The sequence below is a fragment of the Lucilia sericata genome, unplaced genomic scaffold (genome assembly GCF_015586225.1).
Source record: "Lucilia sericata isolate MDLA Ls3-8-SP2 unplaced genomic scaffold, ASM1558622v1 Contig000229F_arrow, whole genome shotgun sequence".
Lineage (NCBI taxonomy): Eukaryota > Metazoa > Arthropoda > Insecta > Diptera > Calliphoridae > Lucilia > Lucilia sericata.
The window spans coordinates 37090-58562 of NW_023994256.1; the positions used below are offsets into that span (position 1 = coordinate 37090).

The following is a 21473-nucleotide window of genomic DNA, read 5'->3' on the forward strand; positions in this document are numbered from 1 at the left end:
GTTCACATTTTATCAAAAATCTCGTTAATTAATATCACGATTTTACTTTTTATGGTAGAAAATTAAAATATAAGATATTCTTTAAAAAATACAACAAACAAATTGCTTTATTTTGCTAAAAATAATTGTTCAGATAAAGTTTTTTCTTAAAACTTATAAAATTTTACATAGGCAAATTACTTAATTGATTCACTGTATATACCCTCTATGACCACTGATGGTGGTGGAGGGTATAAAAATGAAAGTGCTGTTTCCATTTTACTTTGATATTGTGTTATACCAAAAGTGTAAATGCAGAAAATATAAATCGTATCTTTTGTTCTCTTTTTTAAAAAAATGGATGGAATTTCATTTGATTTTCCATACGTAAAGTGTCATAGTGTAAAGCCCACATTGGTAAAGATTTCCTAAATAGCGCAATGATTTATTTCTACTCTATTGTACAACAACGGCTTCGCTTAGTAAATATTTCCTAAACAGTCGACCTTCGACCGGCCCTTCTTGATCGGCAGAGAGTGTATTCTTAGCGAAGACGGTGTCGATATACCCAAGAGGAGAAAATCCTTACGCCTGACTGAAGGCCGGCTAATAAATATATATTTTTTGTTGTGTGTGATAAAAGCAATATAATAAAATAACTCACCAAACATTTTTTTAGGGATTTTTTTCATTTTTTAATTTTTAGGAATTATTTCATAATGTAATAACACCCTATTTTAAATGTGAAATAATGCCTCAAAAGGAGCATTGAATGTTGTTGCCAAAGAATAATAAGAAGTTGGACTATGACATTGTTTTACAACAATAACATTTCCTTCTCTTCACAGAGTTCTGTGTAAATTCAACACACTTATGAGAACTCAATTCTCTCACAATACTTCAAAACTTTTTCGCGAAAATACCAGGATAATAGGACTTGAACGACGTTTTTTCACAAACACATAACTATTTTTTAATTTTTTACACAATTTTATCGCATTTAACAATCCGAAATATTTTTATTTTTCACAAACTAAAAAAAAAAATTTTTAATTTTTTTGACAATTAATTTTTGTGTGTTGAAATTAAAATTGACAAAACAAAGTTGTATATTTTGGTATTGAGAGTGTGTGCCAATCGGTAACAATTTACTTGAAAATGTAAATTTTTGATAGATATGAGGTGAATAAAATTTTACTAGCTCATAGGGCTACATAAATTTTTGACAAATGAAAAGAAACATTTTAAAATACAAAAAATTAAATATTTTATAATTTCAGTTTAGAATATATTTGTGATTGTAGAAATTTATTTCAATAATAAAAAAAATCAATAAAAGAGCTTCTTTTATTAAAATAAATGCAGATTTTCTTGTGCAATTAGTGACAATTGCCAAAATTTAATGTAATCAGAAAGATTTCGTTTGGCACAGCAAAAGTGATAATATTTTCCACCATAAGAAAATTTTATTTTACCATAGAACTTTGCTGCCGTTTGGCACACAGTCTGAAAATGAAAAAATTATTTAAAATAAACTTATTTTTTTTTTTGCAAAAAAAGAGATTTTAAGTCCGAAAAAATATTTATTAAATGTTTACTGATTAGATGTGGGCAAAATAAATTAAAAAATCTGCGAATGTAGAAATTTAAATGTTATTTATTTTTCCTAAAATTTTTATGTACGATTTTATGCAAGTATGTATGTTTGAAAAGTGTGGTGAAAGTGGTTGGAGCTCCAATACTAATACAAAAATTCTACCAATACATACTTAGAGTTAGGTACCGAATGACAACTCCTTTACGTACCAACTGACAAACCCCAATTTCTTTATATTCTTTGGTTGTTGCTTTCTGAACAAAGTTTTGGTGAGTTATTTTTTTTGTTTTGGGGAGTTATTTCATGAAGCCAAATATAAGTAACTTGTTTCTTACTTCACTGTCATTCGGTGTCCAATATACATAAGTTGTCTGTTAGACGTCTTGTTCATATTTGAATATTTTGTATAGAAACTTATTTTGTTTATTAATGTTAAAATTTTAGCATCCATAAAATTCATTTTACTAAACCATGAATTTTAATCAACACTTTTTTCTGTGTATAAGAATTATAGCAATTTGAATAAAAAAATACATAGTAATCTATTATACATATATTCAATTCATTTTTCAGATATTTCTTTGCTGCAATATGTTAAATTGCACTGATTTGGCTTGTGTACTTCATCATCATCATTTTTATGCTCATCTACATCATCTGAAAAATCACCTACAAGACGATAATGATCACCAAGGTGAGTAATTTTTCTATAATTTTTTTATAAGAATTAAGGCGAGGACCGCTTCATGATAACATAGAAAATAGCTAAAATTTTGACTGAATATTTTTAGTTGATGCTGTTTGTCTGTTAATAGTCGAAATTTTTTGGTTGATGCAGTTTGTTTGTTTAGCAATATCGGTTTATGATTTCACCCCCATATAACCAGTGCTGCCAACTTTTTTTGGAGAAATAGTCAATAAAAAAAATCATCAAAATCAAGTCAAGACAAAAATACGTTAAAAATACCAAAAACTTTTTTTAATAACTTTTTAAATATTTTTATTTTATTTACATGTAAATAAAGTTATTATTTAATTAAAAAAGTAATTAATATAATTTTGGTATTATGTAACTTTTCTCTGGTACATTTCTGTGTGACATTTTTTTAATAAATAATTTTTAATTGCTATATTAAAACACTAAAAATTATTTAACTTAAGATAATCTTTTGAATACAATATTCCTTGTAATATTGAAGAATCGAAAGCATTTCTGGTTGTTGTTTTATTTAAATTTACAATATTAAAAATTCTTTCAACGTTAGCAGACGAATGTGGTAGTGCCATTAAACTCGAAACAAATTGTGTTAAAATTGGGAAGGCCTTTGCATTATTGACTCTCTTTAAATTAAGCTACGTTCGCACCTATCAAATATTTGAATTTGGTCAATGTAGCGAAAAACCTTGGTTGTTTGGAACGGTTAATAGCGATTTGTAATTTTCTCAATTTCATTTGAAAGTTTGCCAAATTCAATTGGAATTTTCTCAATTTCAATTCAAAATTTTCAATTTCAATTGTACTTTTCTAAATTTCAAATGGAAATTCGCATTTTCATTTAGAATATTATCAATTTGAAACTGAAAACCTCAAATTCAATTGAAATTTTTTTCTTAATTTTATTTAGAATTTTCTTAATTTAAATTTTAAGTTCTCAATTTCATTTAGAATTTTCTCAAAATCAACGTAAAATTTTCAATTTTATTTGGATTTTTCCCAATTTTAAATTAAAATTCTAAATATGATTCGGAATTTTCTCAATTTCAAATTGAAAATCACAATTTTAATTGGAATTTTCTTAATATGAAATGGAAATTCTCAATTTCATGTGGATTTTTCTATATTTAATACGTAATGTTCTCAATTTCACTTAAAAATGGTGTAGACTATAGACTAGACTACAGACTAGACTATAGACTAGACTATAGACTAGACTATAGACTAGACTATAGACTAGACTATAGACTAGACTATAGACTAGACTAGACTATAGAGTAGACTATAAACTAGAGTATAGACAAGACTACAGACTAGACTATAAACTAATGTGGCATTTCAAAAATTTCGAACAGGTTTTGTACCTTACCATCTCCGATTTCGATGAAATTCGGTACACACATTCTTCATATAAATATGGAATTTGAGATTCACCAAAATTTCTATATCTTATATAATGTTGAGTACACTATAAGCAATATTTTGTGAAGGAATAAAGAAAATGGAAGCTACATTTTTTGAGATATCCTTGACTAAAGGACGTTGTTTGATGTCATCATCCTCACGTTAAAAATGTAATATTTTAAATAAAATATTGTCGAACTACAAGACATAGGATTTAACTGGGAAATAAACTATTAAAATCGGATAAATAATTAATAAAATATAGGTCAAATTTAATACTTGTTGAAAAAATTCAAAATCCTACTTTTTTGTTCGAAAAATTTTGAAATTACCCTATATATAGTATGTTGTTGTCAACCAATTAATAACAAATTAAACAACCAAAATAATAATTATCTTTAATTTATGCAATTGCTTAAATTTCTATTAAATGTGACGACTAATTTGTCTCAGATATCTATTTGATAAAAAATAAAATAAAACCAGTCATTTTAGCGACTATTTACATTTTTGTATGAGGTGATAACACACTTTTTCAGAAAATAAACAAAGAACAGCTGTTATTTGACGCTGTTTGATCTTACATTTGGTTTGCAAGATCAACTAATTATTTTGCCAAAATGATGTAAATTATTTGACTTTTGGTGTTCACATTGATGAAACAATGAGAAAATATTTATTTGCCAGCAAATCAATTTGTTTTATGAAAATCATCCGCATTGCTGTTTGTTAACATGCAATATTTTATGTTCAGATTCGACAAAGTTTTTTCAATCGTGTTATATATTAATATTATACACTTTTATTATATAAATTTAATTTTAAACCTAATAAGAAAAGTTAAAATTAACACAAACTGGTAAATTGTTTTTTTCTTGCATGAAAATATACGATATACTGTGGCTGTAAAACATGTGTGTGTTTGAATCAAATTATTTTTGCACTGTTTGATAAAACAATACCATCAAATAGTTGTTCATGTCTGAACATGAAATAAATATTGCGTTTGTTTGACGCAACTTCAAAAATATTTTATTACAAATATTTGGACCAAATAAAGCTTGGCATAGAAATTATTTGTTTTCAGGTTATTTTCAGTGTTGGAAAATTTTTTAATAAAAATACACAAAAAACTAATTTTTAAGTGAATGATGTTTCAAATATTCGAAAATAAATTCGAAAGAAAAATTTTGTTGGTTTTTATGATCCAAAAAAGTTTATTTTAAAAGCATAACAAATTTTTCGAACATTATTTCGAATTTTCGAACTTAATTTCGAATATTCGAACATAATAAGGGTTCTCATTTAAACGTTCAAAACCCTCGTAAACTGTGCAACCTGTGCATGTTTCCATTCTCGCAATTGAATTGTATGGGAATTGATATGCACAACACTTATAAACATAGAAAAATAAATAGAACTGAAACTGAGCGTATGAAATATTACTCTCTCACATGTACTGGTTCTGTGTGAATTTAATACACTTGAATGAGTATTTTTATTTTTGTTACATAAAATAACAAAAATATGAAAGTACAAAATGTATCCGAATACATCATACCCTACCACATTGCGAGTATGTTATATAGTAGTTTTTAACGTAGAAATTATATTCAAGAGATTGGTGTTTGCTTAACTGAAGAATATACTGCTCAATATAAAAATATATAGTCAATTTACGAATATATAAAATTTGTTGAGTCGTTTATAAAGAGCATATTGTCGTATAGCATTTACCGCTTTCAAAAAAATTCAATAGGCTAACATTATGGACGGATAATATCATTACATCAACGCAGGTGTAACTTCAAGACATAATCAAAATGCCGTTCCCATTAGTGTGGTGTAGGGTGTATTTAGGCTGCATTGAAATTAACAATAATTGTTTATATTAAGCGTTAATTTAAGCATCAGCACAATTCCTTTGGCACAATAGCTGCTGCTGCTGCAATAAACAGTGCTAAAAGTTGTGTTTTTGTCACAAAATTATTAAAAAAAAGAATTTTTCAATTGTTTTAATTTTTTTTAATATTATTTTCAAGTGTCAATATTGGTTCAACCCAGCAAACACAAAGAGTTAATTTTAAATGAAGATCTATTTTACATTGGTCAACTGAAATTGAATAAAAATGGCTAAATTAAACCATTATTTTGTAAAATATCAAAATATAATATCAAACAAAAATATTAAAACTTTTTAAACGATAGAGTTTGTGTTTGTTGGGTTATATATTTTTCAACTAATACATTCTCACGACTTAGGTTTTTGACAGCAGACTTAGGTTTTGTCATACTCAGTTTCAGTTCTATGTATACCTTTTCTATGCTTATAAATTTGAGCGACTATTAAGACTGGCAAACTTGAACAGTCTCACTGTGCATTTAATAGAACCGCTCTGTATTGATCACTTTTTTACTAAAGCACTTGAATATTCACATTTAAATGTATTTTTTATAATTATACCCTCCACCACCATCAGTGGTGATAGAGGGTATATATAACTTTGTCATTCCGTGTGTAACACCAAGAAATATTTATCTGAGACCCAACAAAGTATATATATTCTGGGTCCTTATGAAATTCTGAGTCGATTTAGCTATGTCCGTCTGTCCGTCCGTCCGTCTGTCTGTCTGTCTGTGTAAAACACGCTCACGTTAAAACGAAGCAATATAATTTAACCAAATTCACCCAAAATATTAATTATTATCCGGTACAGTTTGGTATTGAAAATGAGCAAAATCGGTTCACATCGGGAAAAGTTATGAATCAAAATTTAAAACAACCTCGAAAAAAATAAGCATTTTTTACACATAATTCCATGAAAATCACCATACATTCGTTTCTACACAAGATCTTGATCCGTGCAGAAAATTGCCAGAATCGGTCCACAATTTAATATACCTCCCATACAAAAGTACATATTCCCGGAAAATGGGTTTTTCGTTAATAACTTCCATCACAATGTCGATATTTTCACAAAATTTCACAAATTAAAATCTTATGTCAATAGAATTCTTTCCGAGAAAAATTTTCTGGTCCCCTCCCGAAAATCACTTAAACGCGCATAACTCATTACTAAATTAAGATATCCATATAAAATTTGGTATAAGTATTGCCCATATGCATAGAAATATTACTGTGAAAATTGTTTCCGATCGGTTCAAAATTGGTCATAGCTCCCATACAAGGTCCCCTCCCGAAAATCACTTAAACGCGCATAACTCATTACTAAATTAAGATATCCATACAAAATTTGGTATAAGTATTGCCCATATGCATAGAAATATTACTGTGAAAGTTTTTTCCGATCGGTCCATAATTGGTCATAGCTCCCATACAAGGTCCCCTCCCGAAAATCACATAAACGCGCATAACTCATTACTAAATTAAGATATCCATATAAAATTTGGTATAAGTATTGCCCATATGCACAGAAATATTACTGTGAAAGTTTTTTCCGATCGGTCCATAATTGGTCATAGCTCCCATACAAGGTCCCCTCCCGAAAATCACTTAAACGCGCATAACTCATTACTAAATTAAGATATCCATATAAAATTTGGTATAAGTATTGCCCATATGCATAGAAATATTACTGTGAAAGTTTTTTCCGATCGGTCCATAATTGGTCATAGCTCCCATACAAGGTCCCATCCCGAAAATCACTTAAACGCGCATAAATCATTACTTAATTAAGATATCCATATAAAATTTGGTATAAAAATTGCCCACATGCATAGAAATATTACTGTGAAAATTTTTTCCGATCGGTCCATAATTGGTCATAGCTCCCATACAAGGTCCCCTCCCGAAAATCACTTAAACGCTCATAACTCATTACTAACTATAAAGTTTGGCAGAAGTATTGCTCATATACAGAGAAATATTACTGTGAAATTGTTTTCCTATCGGTCCATAATTGATCATAGCTGCTATACAAGGTGCCTTTCAGAGGCACATAACTCATTAGGAAATAGTGATACCCATAAAATATTTGGCATTAATACTATTTTTGTACACATAAATGTTATTTCAAAATTTTTTCACGATTAGTCCAACCTTGGTCATAGCTCCCATACAAGGTTCCCTCCCGAAAATCACTTAAACGCACATAATTCATTACCAAATATTGATATCATACATTTAGCAAAATTATCGCTCTTATATACATAAATTACACTATAAAATTGTTTTACGATCGGTCCATATTTGGTCATAGCTCTCATACTAGGTCCCCTCCAGAAAATCACTTAAATGCACAATATTCATTACCAAATAATGATATAGATAAAGAATTTTGAAATTTTGTTTTTATATATAATTCGTCATAGCTCTCATACAAGGTCCTTTTACGAAAATCTCTTAAACGCACATTACTCATTACCAAATAAAGCTATTGATACAAAATTTGCCACAAATATTAGTTTTGTATACAAAAATTCTATTTCAAGATTTCTCACGATCGGCTCATAACATGGGTGCGGTCGGTCCCATACAAGTTTCCCTTCCGAAAATCACTCTAACACACGTTACTTATTACTAAATTACGATATAGATATAAAATTTTACTGAATTATAGCTTTTATGTACAGAAATTTAGCTTAAAGAATTTTTTACGATCGGACTATAATTGGTCATATCTAGGTCCTGCCCCTGAAAGCACTTTAACCGTATTTAACTAGTTGCATTATCAATTTGTGTAGATTATATATATATATATATATATTTTGAAAATCCTTTAATTTTCACACACATGCATACATGCAAATTACTAAATATCGCTAAGCGCTATAAAAATATAAAGAAAATTGCGTTTGTAATGTTCAATAAATCATGGAATTGTAATAGATTTAAGCTGTTTAAATCTTGGGATTTTTCTATTTAAGACATGAGAAAACTTATTTCTACAAATATTTGATCAATTAGAAAAGTATTAATATAAAAGTAGCTGGTGGAGGGTATTTAAGATTCGGCTCAGCCGAATTTAGCACTCTAACTTGTTTTTTTATTAAATAATTAAATTTTTATTTTTTAATTTCGTTTGACATATTTTGAAAATGTCTACAAATATTGTAATTGAACAGAATTTGAAGAGGGGTTTCATGAAACAAGTCGAATAAACTTGCACACTTGCACAAATGGGAAACTTAATCATTTAAATGAAAACCCTTAATATTGTATTTTTATCAGGTCTGCGGGAACTGGTTTTAATGGCTTTCAAAATTTTTCGAACATAGATTCTGTTTTTTTCGAGCTCGAAAAAGTAATGTTCGAAAAATTGTTTATGCTTTTAAAATAATCTTTGGATCATAAAAAGCAAAAAAATTTTTTTTAAATTTTGAACTTATGTTCGAAAAATTTTAAAGCTGTTAATACACTGCCCGTGCACCGAAATTGCTGAAACTTGATAGTCATAAATCTACTTGGTTACAATATAACATTATGTTCGAATATTCGAAATTACATAATGTTCGAAAAATTTTTATGCTTTAAAAATAAACTCTGGGTCATAAAAATAAAAAAATAATTTTTAATTTCGATGTTTAAAATAATTCATATAAACGGATGTTCACGGTACTCAGAGTTTATTTTTAATTTTATAAACTGATACTTCGATAACCAGCAAACTTGTTTACTTTATTTTAAAAAAGTATTCCATGATTTCTTACTCAATTGAAGATTTTACAAACTACACACTATTTCTTAGACGTTGATGTACAAAATGATTGATATATAATAGCAAATTGTAAGGACTTAGCACTTTTTCTTTGTATATTTTTATTGTTAAAGTACATATTTAAAGTATAAACAAGTAAGAAAGTATAGTTGGGCGTGACCGGCCATATGATACCCTACACCAGTTATGAATATTAAATGTGATTTATTTTTCATAATAAAGCATTTATCTTCAATATTCCCTTGTTCCGATACATTTAAGCAATTTATGGGTGAAAAACTAATTTTCTGAAAGAGGCTTTATATGGGGGCTAGGGGCAAATATGGACCAAGCCCGATAACATTTTGTGAATATATTTATATTTACATAATATTTTATTGTGCTGAATTTCATCGCGATATTTGTGTTTATAAGTTAATTTGGGACATTCAAGTAATTTTCTGAAGGGGACTTTGTATGGGAGCTAGGGTCAAATGGGGCCCGATCTTTATGAAATTTGGCAGGGTCAACAAGACTTCTATAAAACTTAGTTGTGCCGTATTTTATCGACATATCTGTATATTTAACATAATTATGAGCTCAGAAGCTCGGGGGGTTCTGCTCTATGGGAGCTAGATGAAATAATGGACCGATTTTAGCCATTTTCAATAGGCTTCGTCCTTGAAAATTGCGAACTGTACCTTGCGCACAAGGTTTACATGGACAGCCAGCCAGCAGCCAGAATATTTTTGTATGTTACAAACATCAGCACAAATCCAATATACCCTCCCCACTAAAGTGGTGTAGGGTATAAAAAGGTAATTTTTTGATTATATCATGAGTACTTCAAGTTATACTACCATTCTGCATTAAAATCTCAATTTCTATAAAAAGTGGACTTGTTACGTTTGCGTACTAAGCTAACGATATTCTCTATAGATAAGGTTTGTTTGGTATTGAAAATGGACAATATCGGTTCACGTTTTCGGATAGCCCCCATACAAGTGGACCCCTGAAACAGCTTTAACGGCATATATGTTTTAAAAGTACGAGTATAGCGATGAAATTCGACATAAATAAGTTCCATACGAGCCAAAATCTGCGTACCAAATTTTATGAGGATAGGTGCATAATTTACCCTACCCCCCATATAAGGTCCCCTTCGGAAAATGACCTTCACGCTCATTACTGGCTTAAAAATAAGAGTATAGTAATGAAATTTGACATAACTAAGTCCCTGGTAAGCCAAAACCTCTCTACCAAATTTTATGTGGATCGGCCCATTATTGACTATAACGCTCACTACTGGCTTAAAAATACGAATATAACAATAAAAATGAAATTCGACTCAAGTAAGTTCCTTGCGGGCCTTAATTGACCATACCCCCATATAAGGTCCCCATCAGAAAATTATTTTAACGCTCAATACTGACCTAAAAACGAGTAAAGCGATGAAATTCGATATAAACATGACTTGTACGAACCATGATTGTTCTACAAAATTTTACGATGATCGGTCTATAATTGACCCTACACCCATATAGGGCCCCTTCAGAAAATGACTTTAAAATTCAGTACTGGCTTAAAAATACTATTTGATCTATGGAATTCGACATAAACTAGTTTTGTATGAGCTAACATCTCTCTATAAAATATTGTGGGGATCGGTCCATAATTGACCCTATCCCCAATTTAAGGTCCTCATCAGAAAATTACTTTAACGCTCATTACTGGCTTAAAAATGCGAGTACGCAGATAAAATTCGACACTGATAATTTCTATAGGAACCGAAATCTCTCTACCAATTTTTATGAGGTGAAAAATGAATTATGCCAAAATAAATTCTTGGTAATTTAATGGCAAATCTCAAGAGGTTAATACTAAATACTTCAAAAGGGTAATAACTCTATTCCGGCGGGTGTTGGCGGTTATAATTTTATTGAAGACATTCCTTGGAAGTTTCTTTAAGAGATAAATATAGTCATTATATATTTGAGATCCAAGTTTAAATGACTAAAATAAGACAAAGGGTTCCATAAATATAGAATTCACATTTTATAAAAGCTTATTCCAATGTTTATGTTTTGAAATATTGATTTCTATGTGCTAAAATAATTGTTATTTATTTAAGTACTAAACATATTTTTAAACAAAACAAGTAAGAATGTATATTAGGGCATGGCCGTTCATATGATACCCTACACCAGTGTGTAGTATGTAAAAATTTTAATTATTTTAAATAAAAAACCATAAGTTAAAAAAAGTAATTTTCTGAAAGAGAGTTAATATGGGCCTATCCTTACAAATTTGGATAGAGGGATTTAGGTCTACATTAAAATTATTTAAGCAGAATTTCGTGATATTAGTGTTTATAAGTGAATTTTGACCTTCAAATCATTTTTTGAAGGGGACTTTGTATGGAGGCTAAGGTCAAATGATTCCCGATCATTACGAAAATATGCAGTATCATTTTGAATTGTATAAAACTAAGTATTGCCGATTTTTGTAGAGATACAATAACATTTTACGTAATTATGTGCTCTAAATCTGTATTCGTGGGGTACGATTGTATGAGGGCTGGGCGAAATAATATGCCAATTTTAACATTTTTTAATAGGCTTTGTCCTTGGCTCAAAAAAGAGTATGTACCAAATTTCATCAAATTATCTTGAAAATTGCAGCGTGCGCACAAGGTTTATATGGACACACAGACAGATTCACGGACATAGCTTAATCGACTCAGAGTCGATTGGTATACTTTAAGGAAGGTGTAGGACCAATATTTTTGGGTGTTACAAATATCAGCACAAACGCATAATACCCTCCCCACTATAGTAGTGTAGGGAATAAATATGACCCAATATTTGAATTTTTCGCGATTCTCTCATGAAACGTCATTTGATAAACCCTTTTTTTATCCAAATTCAGAAAATATAGATTTTTAATTTTGTCCACCTAGATTTTGATTTGGAACTACAGTGCAACGATGGGAACAAATCGCTGCTAAATTAAATGTTTGTGACCCACCAATAAAAGATGCCTATAATTACGGTGACCACATTTTCTTCAGCAAAATACAGAACAGGAGAAAATAAAATACACTAAGCACCATTGTCTAAATCAGGTTATTTTTACCGTCAAAATTTCAATTGTTAATAAAGTTTTAAACATTATATTGATGGTTAGAAAAATGGTTAGAAAAATAAAAAATTATCTTCTGTCTATCTTCTATATTTATATACATTATATACATAAAATTCTAACGTTACTGTCTGACTGATTCATCATCGCACAGCCTAAACGGTTGCAGCTAAAGAGTTGAAATTTGGACAGGAGATTGGTCTCCCAAATTTGTATGTTTAAATTAGAATGTTTAGGAGGTGGATAAAAACGGGTAAATTCGGTAATCTCATATCTCCTAAACTAGAAAAGATACAAAAACAGTTTAAAGCTTATTGTCGTTCATTTAAAAAATAAGCGGACAGGTGTTTGGTACTTTTTTCAAATTCGGTCCCTTTAGGGAATAAACGGCTAAAAACTGTATTTTAGTACTTTTTTGCACCCCATATATCTTTTAAACCAGTGAACATACAGAAGATATTTTTGACAGCTTCATAACTTAACGAAAAAGTAAAAATACGAATCTAGTATTTTTTGGATATACGGTCGTTTAAGGGCTGAAAATTTTACCTATTTTTGATACTTTTTGCATAAAACATTGTTTCCTATGTATTGATTTGTACATGTGAATGAATACCCAGCGGTAAAAATACTATATAATCTGTATCGCTTATCTAAGTGATATTTCGTGGCAGTCAGTGGTGATGTTTTCACTTATTCTTCCACTTAGATTTAGCATAAAAGTGTCCTAGGCTGCCTCGTCGATGTGCTCTCGCTTAGAATGTAAGCCACAATATCATTAAGACAAATTAAAATTTCACTTACATAATGTGTGGAGTTCTAAGCGAAGTTAAGGAGACGCCTATAAACGCTTGCAAATAAGAATGTATGTATGTATATATGTAGATTACAGTCCTATTTGCATTTGTAAGTCAAACTACCATGTCTTCCGATTTTGTTATAGAAAAAATATATATTTTTTTTACATTTATTTTAAAATTATGCAAGTTTATTTAAAAATGATAATCAAATAATAAACATGTATTATAGTTAATTCAATAAAAATATAATTAAACAATTTTAACGAAGATAAATGAAATAAATTTTCTTTTGAAACTTTCGGCCATCTCCCTTTACAGATCCTCTAAACAATCAAGAAGAAATTGTCAGTATTAAAACTAGAATATATGAAGTAAATTTACCCCAATTTTTAAATCCGTTTATGCCATTTAGATAGACTTGGCAGATTTGAAATCAACAAAAAACGAACATCGTAATTAAAAAAGCAGTACAATTGAATAAAAAAAGTACAATTGATTATTTTCAAAAAAAATTTAATTAAATTGTTCTAAAAAAGCTACATTGGTTGCTATGATTTTTCACAAAAAACTTACATAAAACTTATTTATGACAATAAAATTAATCCAATTACAAATCATTTTTAAATATTAGTTTGCTAGTAATTTATATATTTTCTCTAAAAAATGTAAAATTCCCTAAATTTTTGTTTCGTTTGGTTTGTTTACATTTTCAAATATCAACCATTTGTTGTGAACATATGATTATGGAGAAAAAATATCCAGTAAAATATAAAAATTCTCTATCTCTAACTAGAGATAGAGAATTTTTACAGTTAACTGTTACAAAAACGTTACAACTTTTACTCTGTTATTCAAATTTGTCATTTTTTCAACATCCTTAGATACTTCATTTTCCAAAAATTAGCCACCCTGCTAAGAAAAATAAGAATGGCAGTATAGTTTTTTTAAAATCGTTCCACAGCGGGACTGGATAAAGCTATCGAATAGGTACACGACGGAGCATTATGGACCATTTTAACATTCAAACATGTCCTTCACATTTGCAGTCTCAATAAAACTTTGATTTCAGTGATATCTTAATCAAAATTTAATAACTATAAAGCACTTTGAATAAACGCACTATTTTATGCATGACAAATGCATCGAAACCTCTTATAGTCGAATTTGTCTTTTTGAGCTTAGTAAATCCACTTTCAAACTATCTTTGAAGTCCTTAAATAGCGATTCTATAGACTATTTGTCTATGGTCAGGATTACATCTATAAAATTATGGTAAAATTCAAAAAAGAAGTACAAATACTAAAAAGAAGTACATTTGCGTACTTCTTTAGGGGTTATGTTACTAAAAAGAAGTACGCGTACTGCTGAAAACAGTACGCCTGGCAAGCCTACAATTAGATCACCACAATTATTTTAAATTTTTACAATAAAATAACTTTTTTAACAAAACACAACGTCACTTACAAAAGATCAACTTTAACCTGAAACAAAAAGATTCTTCTTTTCATGTAGTATACAAAAGTAAAATAAAACGGTACTTTAGTTCTGTTTTTTTTTTTTTTAAGAAATATAAACAAAAAACAACATGACAACAAAAAGGCAGCTAACTCTCTGCTTAAATCGTAATGTATGTGTTATAATTAAAGCGCATGATATGTTGGATTACGCATACATTGCACTCTAAGTACTTAGATTGCTCGCTTAGAACGTCATACTGATGTCATCGAATATTATCTTAGTATTTTGTTTCATTTACCGCTGGGTACTTAATGATGGGCTCCCGCTATGATATTGCAACTTTTCGGAATAAAATGTTTATTATTTCAATAGGGAGAAAAAGGTACCAAAAGGTTTAAAAAAGGGAAAATTGATTTTATTCAAACTCATTGACCCCATTATAATAAAATAGGAGAAATTTTATTAACACTAAATATGCCAATGGGGTATTACTTGGAACTCCAGCACAAAGGAATATTTTTGGTACTTTTTAGTTTTTTAACTGGTACTTTTTGAGTTTTTTATAATATTGATCCTGGAAACACGAAATTAAGCATGTGGAGCCCGAAGTTAATGAGAATCTATAAAAGGGAAAATTTTGTTACTTTTTCGTTTTTTAAATTGTATTTTTTTAATTTTCTATAATAATGAACCTAGAAACAAGAAATTAAGCGTGTAGAGCCCGGAGTAAATGAGATCGTTAAAATGGGACTTTTTGCTACCTTTTCGTTCTTTTTATTTTTTTTTACTTTTGAGGTTTATATAGTATTGAACTTAGAAATATGAAATTAAGCATGTAGAGACCGGAGTGAATGACCGGACCTTCGACTGGTCTTAGAAACAAGAAATTAAGCATGTAGAGCCCGGAGTAAATGAGATCGTATAAATTGGGGCTTTTTGCTACCTTTTCTTTCTTTAACTGGTACTTTTTGAGTTTTCTATAATATTGAACCTAGAAACATGAAATTAAGCATGTAGAGTCCGGAGTAAATGAAAATCTATAAAAGGAACCTTTTTGTACTTTTTTGTCCTTCGACTGGTACTTTTTATACCCATCATCAAAAAAAGATGGGGGGTATATTGATTTTGTCATTCCGTTTGTAACACATAGAAATATTTGTCATAGACCCATAAAAAGGTCGTTATTAAATTCTAAGACGATCTAGCCATGTCCGTCTGTTGAAAGCACGATAGAGTCCGAACGGAATGAGCTAGAGGGTTGATAGATAAGGTTTGTTTGGTATTGAAAATAGGCAATATCGGTCAACGTTTTCGGATAGCCCCCATACAAGTGGACCCCCGAAAATCAGCTTTAACGGGCATATCTGTTTTAAAAGTGCGACTATAGTGATGAAATTCGACATAAATAAGATTCATATGATCCAAAATCTTCCCTAATTGACCCTACCCCCCATTATAAGGTCCCCTTCGGAAAATCACTATAACGCTCATTACTGGCTTAAAAATAAGAATATAGCGATGGAATTCGACACAATTAAGTTTCATGTAAGTCTCTATCAAATTTTATACGGATCGGTCCATAATTGACCCTACCCCCATATAATGTCCCCTTCAAAAAATGACTTTATTGCTCATAACTGGTTTCAAAATACGAATATAGCGATGAAATTCGACACACATAAGTCCCATGCGAGTCAAAATCTCTCTAGCAAATTTTATGTGTATCGGTCCATAATTGACCCTACCCCCATATAAGGTCCCCTCCAGATAAATACTTTAACGCCCATTACTGGCTTACAAATACGAGTGTAGAGATTAAATTTTTTACGAGCCAAAAGCTAAGAAACTTTTATAGGAACGTAAATCTTCCTACCGGAAAGTGTCGGGAACTGATATTTGATGAAAACATGTTTTATATGAACCAAAATCGGTCTAAAAAAATTATGAAACATTTTATAAAAAGGGTCAATAATTTACTCTACCTCTCATATAAGGTTCTATCAGTAAATTTGATATCACCCTGATGTTTATAGGAGAGCATTCCTTTTACGGCATACGGTTTGGTGGTGGATATGTTAGATTCGGCATAGCCGAATATAGCACTCTTACTTGTTGAGTTTTCTATTAAATTAAACTTTTTCGTTCTTCAAAAGGTATCTTTTGAATTTTGTATTATATTGAACCTAGAAACATGAAATCTCTAAAAGGCGACTTTTTGATATTGCAGATATACGATCAGGGTAACGAAGCACACTGGGTATAGCTTTTTAATTAATAAAGTACAAAAATAAGACAAATACTTTCTACTTATCAGTGCTGATAAATGTTTATAGTTGAAAAAAACTGTATTACCTATATTTATGTTAGAATTTTTTAATATTAATGTATTTCTTATGCGTTTTTAAATGAAACTGAAAAAATAACGAAATACTGAACAAATACAGAACACTAAATAAAATACAGAACATGTTCAAGTTTTTTTAGTAAAGAATAATTTATACAGAACAGTATTACAGTACTGTTCTGTAGAATACAGAACTTCTGGTCACCATACCTATAATCCAAAATGGGTCCAATCAATACAGCCAATATCTGCCAAATAAATAAAAGTTAATAACTAAACAAACATCCATTTGTTGTATTTACATATCACTTGGAATATTATATTTCGCATAAAATACTCCTCGCTGCAATTAAACTCCATATTTATATTTTAATGTTTTTTTTTTTTTTTTAATTTTGCTTTAAATTTTTGATTTTTAATGAAACATATGAGTTTTGTTAACATTTCGTTCAGTATTGTAAAACATATTATGAAAGTTTTTTACAACACTGAAGCAACAACTCATTTTGTTTCGAGTAACATCATGAGATAATTACGCACTATCGAAACTCATTTCGATCACGACTGCGAGAATCAGGCGAACGAACAAAAATATTAGCTGATTGAATAACAAACACCACCACATGTGAATTCGCCTTGGTATATACTTTGCTGTATTTGTAGAGTTTTGAGTGCAAGATGTTCTTGAACAAAATGTGTAAACAATTAAAACGATGAAATAAATCTGGCATCTTTCGTTTTATATTGTTACTGAATTTTTATCTGTCATTCTCATGTTTTCACTACAAGATTATTGTTTACCACCTGTCTCTGTACATTAAGTTCTCAACAAATGTGCTCATTCTCTCAATATAAATACATATACAATATGAAATACATGTATTTGTAATTACCAACGGCTGAATATTTATTTAACTTGTGACTCCTACTCCAGCACTTGTTTATTTCTCTACGAACTTTCATAATGATTAACCGCGTTCACACAATTCAAGTACGAGTAAAATATCGCATTTAACTAAACAAACATATTCAAGTGGAAAATATAATAGTAATATTTAACATTATATGTACCCAAATATACATACATTACAAACGAACAAAACGAAATAATAAAATATTTATTGTATTTGTATAATTTTTTTAACATATTTATCAAAATGAATGACATTCAATTTTTGAATAAGTGCGCGTTTACTAAGTAATTTAGTAAACTTTTAGTGACTTTTGATGTGAATGTGAAATTGAAACTACCGTTAATTAGTAATGGACCAAGTTATTATTGATTAGAATGCATATAGTGCTAGTCACATATTCAAATCTCATTACATACTCGTAATTAGTACATCCATGTGGCTTGAAAATTCACTGTTGAGAAAAAACCAAAATATTTTCGAGTTTTTTATTTCAACCAAATACTTAAAACTGGATAACTTGCTATACTATGGATCAGAAAATAAAACAGAATTGCCGGTAACACAATCTGGTATGTATTATTATGTCCACAAATATTTCAATAATTCAAATACTAAAAAAATCCCTTGGCGTTACGTTATTTTATACATACTTATAAACCCTACAAGCAAGTGTTAATATCCTCCTGATTTTGTATTGCTTAGAATAAAAAATTTATTGCGGCAATAGTCATATTCGTATTTCGGAAGATCCACCATTTGGGAGAGTTTGTACATCTATAGCAATACCTCTATACAAAACGAAAGCAATTCCTTCATAAGATAAAAAATCGAAATTGCTAGATAATCCACCAGTTAGAAATAATCTTCTGATAGTTAAATAAAAGTTATCGTCATGTAATTTTTATGAAAATATATAAAATAACACATTTAAAAACTATTTAGATATATAAATGCGAATTATTTTTAAAGTAACACTAAAATTAACAAGTAAGAGTACTATATTCGGCTAAGCCGAATCTTAAATACCCTCCACCAGCTACTTTTATATTAATACTTTTTAAATTGACCAAATATTTGTAGAAATAAGATTTCTCATGTCTTAAATAGAAAATCCCCAAGATTTAATCAGCTTAAATCTGTTACAATTGCAAGATTTATTGAACATTACAAACGCCATTTTCTTTTATATTTTTAAAGCGCCATAAGATATGCATTAGCGATATTTAATAATTTCTGTGAAAGATTTAAGGAAATTCAAATTTTCGGGGCAGGACCTAGAATGGGGATATGGCCAATTATGGACCGATCGTAAAAAATCTGTAAGTAACATTTCTGTATATAAAGCGATATTTCAGTCAAATTTTGTACTTATATCGTAATTTAGTAATAAATAATGTGTGTTTAAGAGATTTTCGGAGAGGAACCTTGTATGGGACCGATCGCACCCATATTATGAACCGATCGTGAAAAAATCCTAAAATATAATTTTTGTATACAAAACTAATATTTGTGCAAAATTTTGTATCAATAGCTTTATTTGGTAATGTGTAATGTGCATTTATATATTTATATAATTTCACAGAAATATTTCTGTAGAGCAATACCAAATTTTATATGGATATCTTAATTTAGTAATGAGTTATGCGCGTTTAAGTGATTGTCGGGAGTGGATCTTGTATGGAAGCTATGTCCAATTATGGACCAATGCAGAGAATTTTTTCTCTATATGAATTCTATTGACACAGAATTTTTGTGAAGATATCAACATTCTGACGGAAGTTATTAACAATAATCTAATTTTCCGGAAATATGTACTGTAATTATATTGCATAAAATAATGCTTATTTTTTCGGAGTTATTTTAAATTTTGATTAGGGAATATTTTTTAGCGAATATTCTGGCCAAATTTTAATAATTTATTTCGCTTCGTTTTTACGTGAGCGTGTTTTATACAGACTGACGGACATAGCTAAATCGACTCAGAATTTCATAAGGACCAAGAATATATATACTTTGTTGGGTCTCAGATGAATCTTGGTGTTACACACGGAATGTCAAAGTTATATATACACAGAAAGAAAATAAATAAACACGCCTGGTACCAAATTAATACCAAATTTTTCAACAACATCGAGTGTCAAGTATATACAACCATACAACAACAACATGTAATATAGACCACGCAACTTTGTCAACATTGTAACAATTCGTTGTCGCAATCTAAACTTTATGCACATCCGTTGTCTAAATGTTAACAAACGTGGTAAGAAAACTATTGGCAACGCATTTTGAGCTTACCACGCTTATTAACTTTTAGACAACGGATGTGCATAAAGTTTAGATTTAGTTTAGAGGGTATAAAAAGCTGAAAATAAATTAAAATAAAATTTTATATGGTTTTTAGCATTTTCAACCTATTTTTTCGGTCCACATCGAATGTTTAAATTTCAATAACTTATCGGAACAAAATATTATGTTCTTCAATTTCTTAATGTAGCCCTAATATCAAATGATAACTTACGTTTTCTTTTCCTACATGACCGCTGTATTACTACTTCTCGATTTCAGCGTAAATTAATAGTTAGATGACAAAAATATGAAATGACCACCAAAGTTGGCCGATATATTGGAAATAAATTAAATATTAATAAAATTAACAAGTAATGGTATACGCACAATTTCGCTTAGCACGACGAACGATTCCACAAAAGATTGTTGCGTAAATTCGTCGATTGGAGCACAATAAAATTTTACGCACTGCGAAATTTGCTTTCAATTCTCTGCTTTTCTTTGTTTTTATTTTTAACTGCATATTCTGCAGAAAAATTGCACTATTTTGGTTTTAGATCACAAACAAATTATTATTTAAATTTCTTAATTTTCAAATAAAAAATTTTTGTTTACATACTGGTTGGGGTGACCATATTTACTATCCAAATATTATTAATCAGAAATAAAAAAAATATTTTGGAATATTTCCTCATTTTTATATTTAAAGATAATTATATTAATAAGAACAGTATACATTTAATTTATATACAGATAAATATACAAGAAAATGCTTTTAGAACAAAAATAAATTAAAATCAGAAATAAAAACGGTCACTCTAAACCAATTTATTCGTCGTTCGTCTGCGTATAAAAAAGAAATAAACCTATCGCACAGTTCGTTACGTACGACGAATTTCGTCATATGCACTGGTTGTGTGTATTTTCATAAACTTTAGAGTGTTCTATATCTGGCGACGAAAATTCGTTCCGAAAAATTCGTCGTTCGTTCCAATTGTGCGTATAGCATAAGAGTGCTATATCTTATGTGTATATTTTATATATTGTAACATTCGATCCAAAATTTCCCATAGCACCATACAAAGATACATATTCCCGGAAATGTATTTATCGTTAATAACTTCTTCAAATATATCGGTATCAACACAAAATTTTGTACATATCAATCACATGTA

The 21473-nt window shown here is 29.4% G+C and overlaps 1 protein-coding gene across 4 annotated transcripts in view; it reads left to right on the forward strand.

Annotated features, from left to right (window-relative positions):
• The first annotated feature begins 2151 nt into the window (after nucleotides 1-2151).
• The window catches only part of LOC119602417, a 245712-nt gene continuing 226390 nt past the window's right edge, over nucleotides 2152-21473 (forward strand). For 2 of the 4 annotated variants that reach the window (XM_037953929.1, XM_037953930.1), the window contains exon 1: nucleotides 2152-2270. In XM_037953929.1, coding sequence (XP_037809857.1) covers nucleotides 2168-2270 — 103 coding nt within the window. In that variant the 5' untranslated portion in view covers nucleotides 2152-2167. Of the gene's footprint in view, nucleotides 2271-18278; nucleotides 18579-21473 lie in introns of those variants that run through there. The other 2 variants (XM_037953927.1, XM_037953928.1) reach the window with 1 other exon arrangement.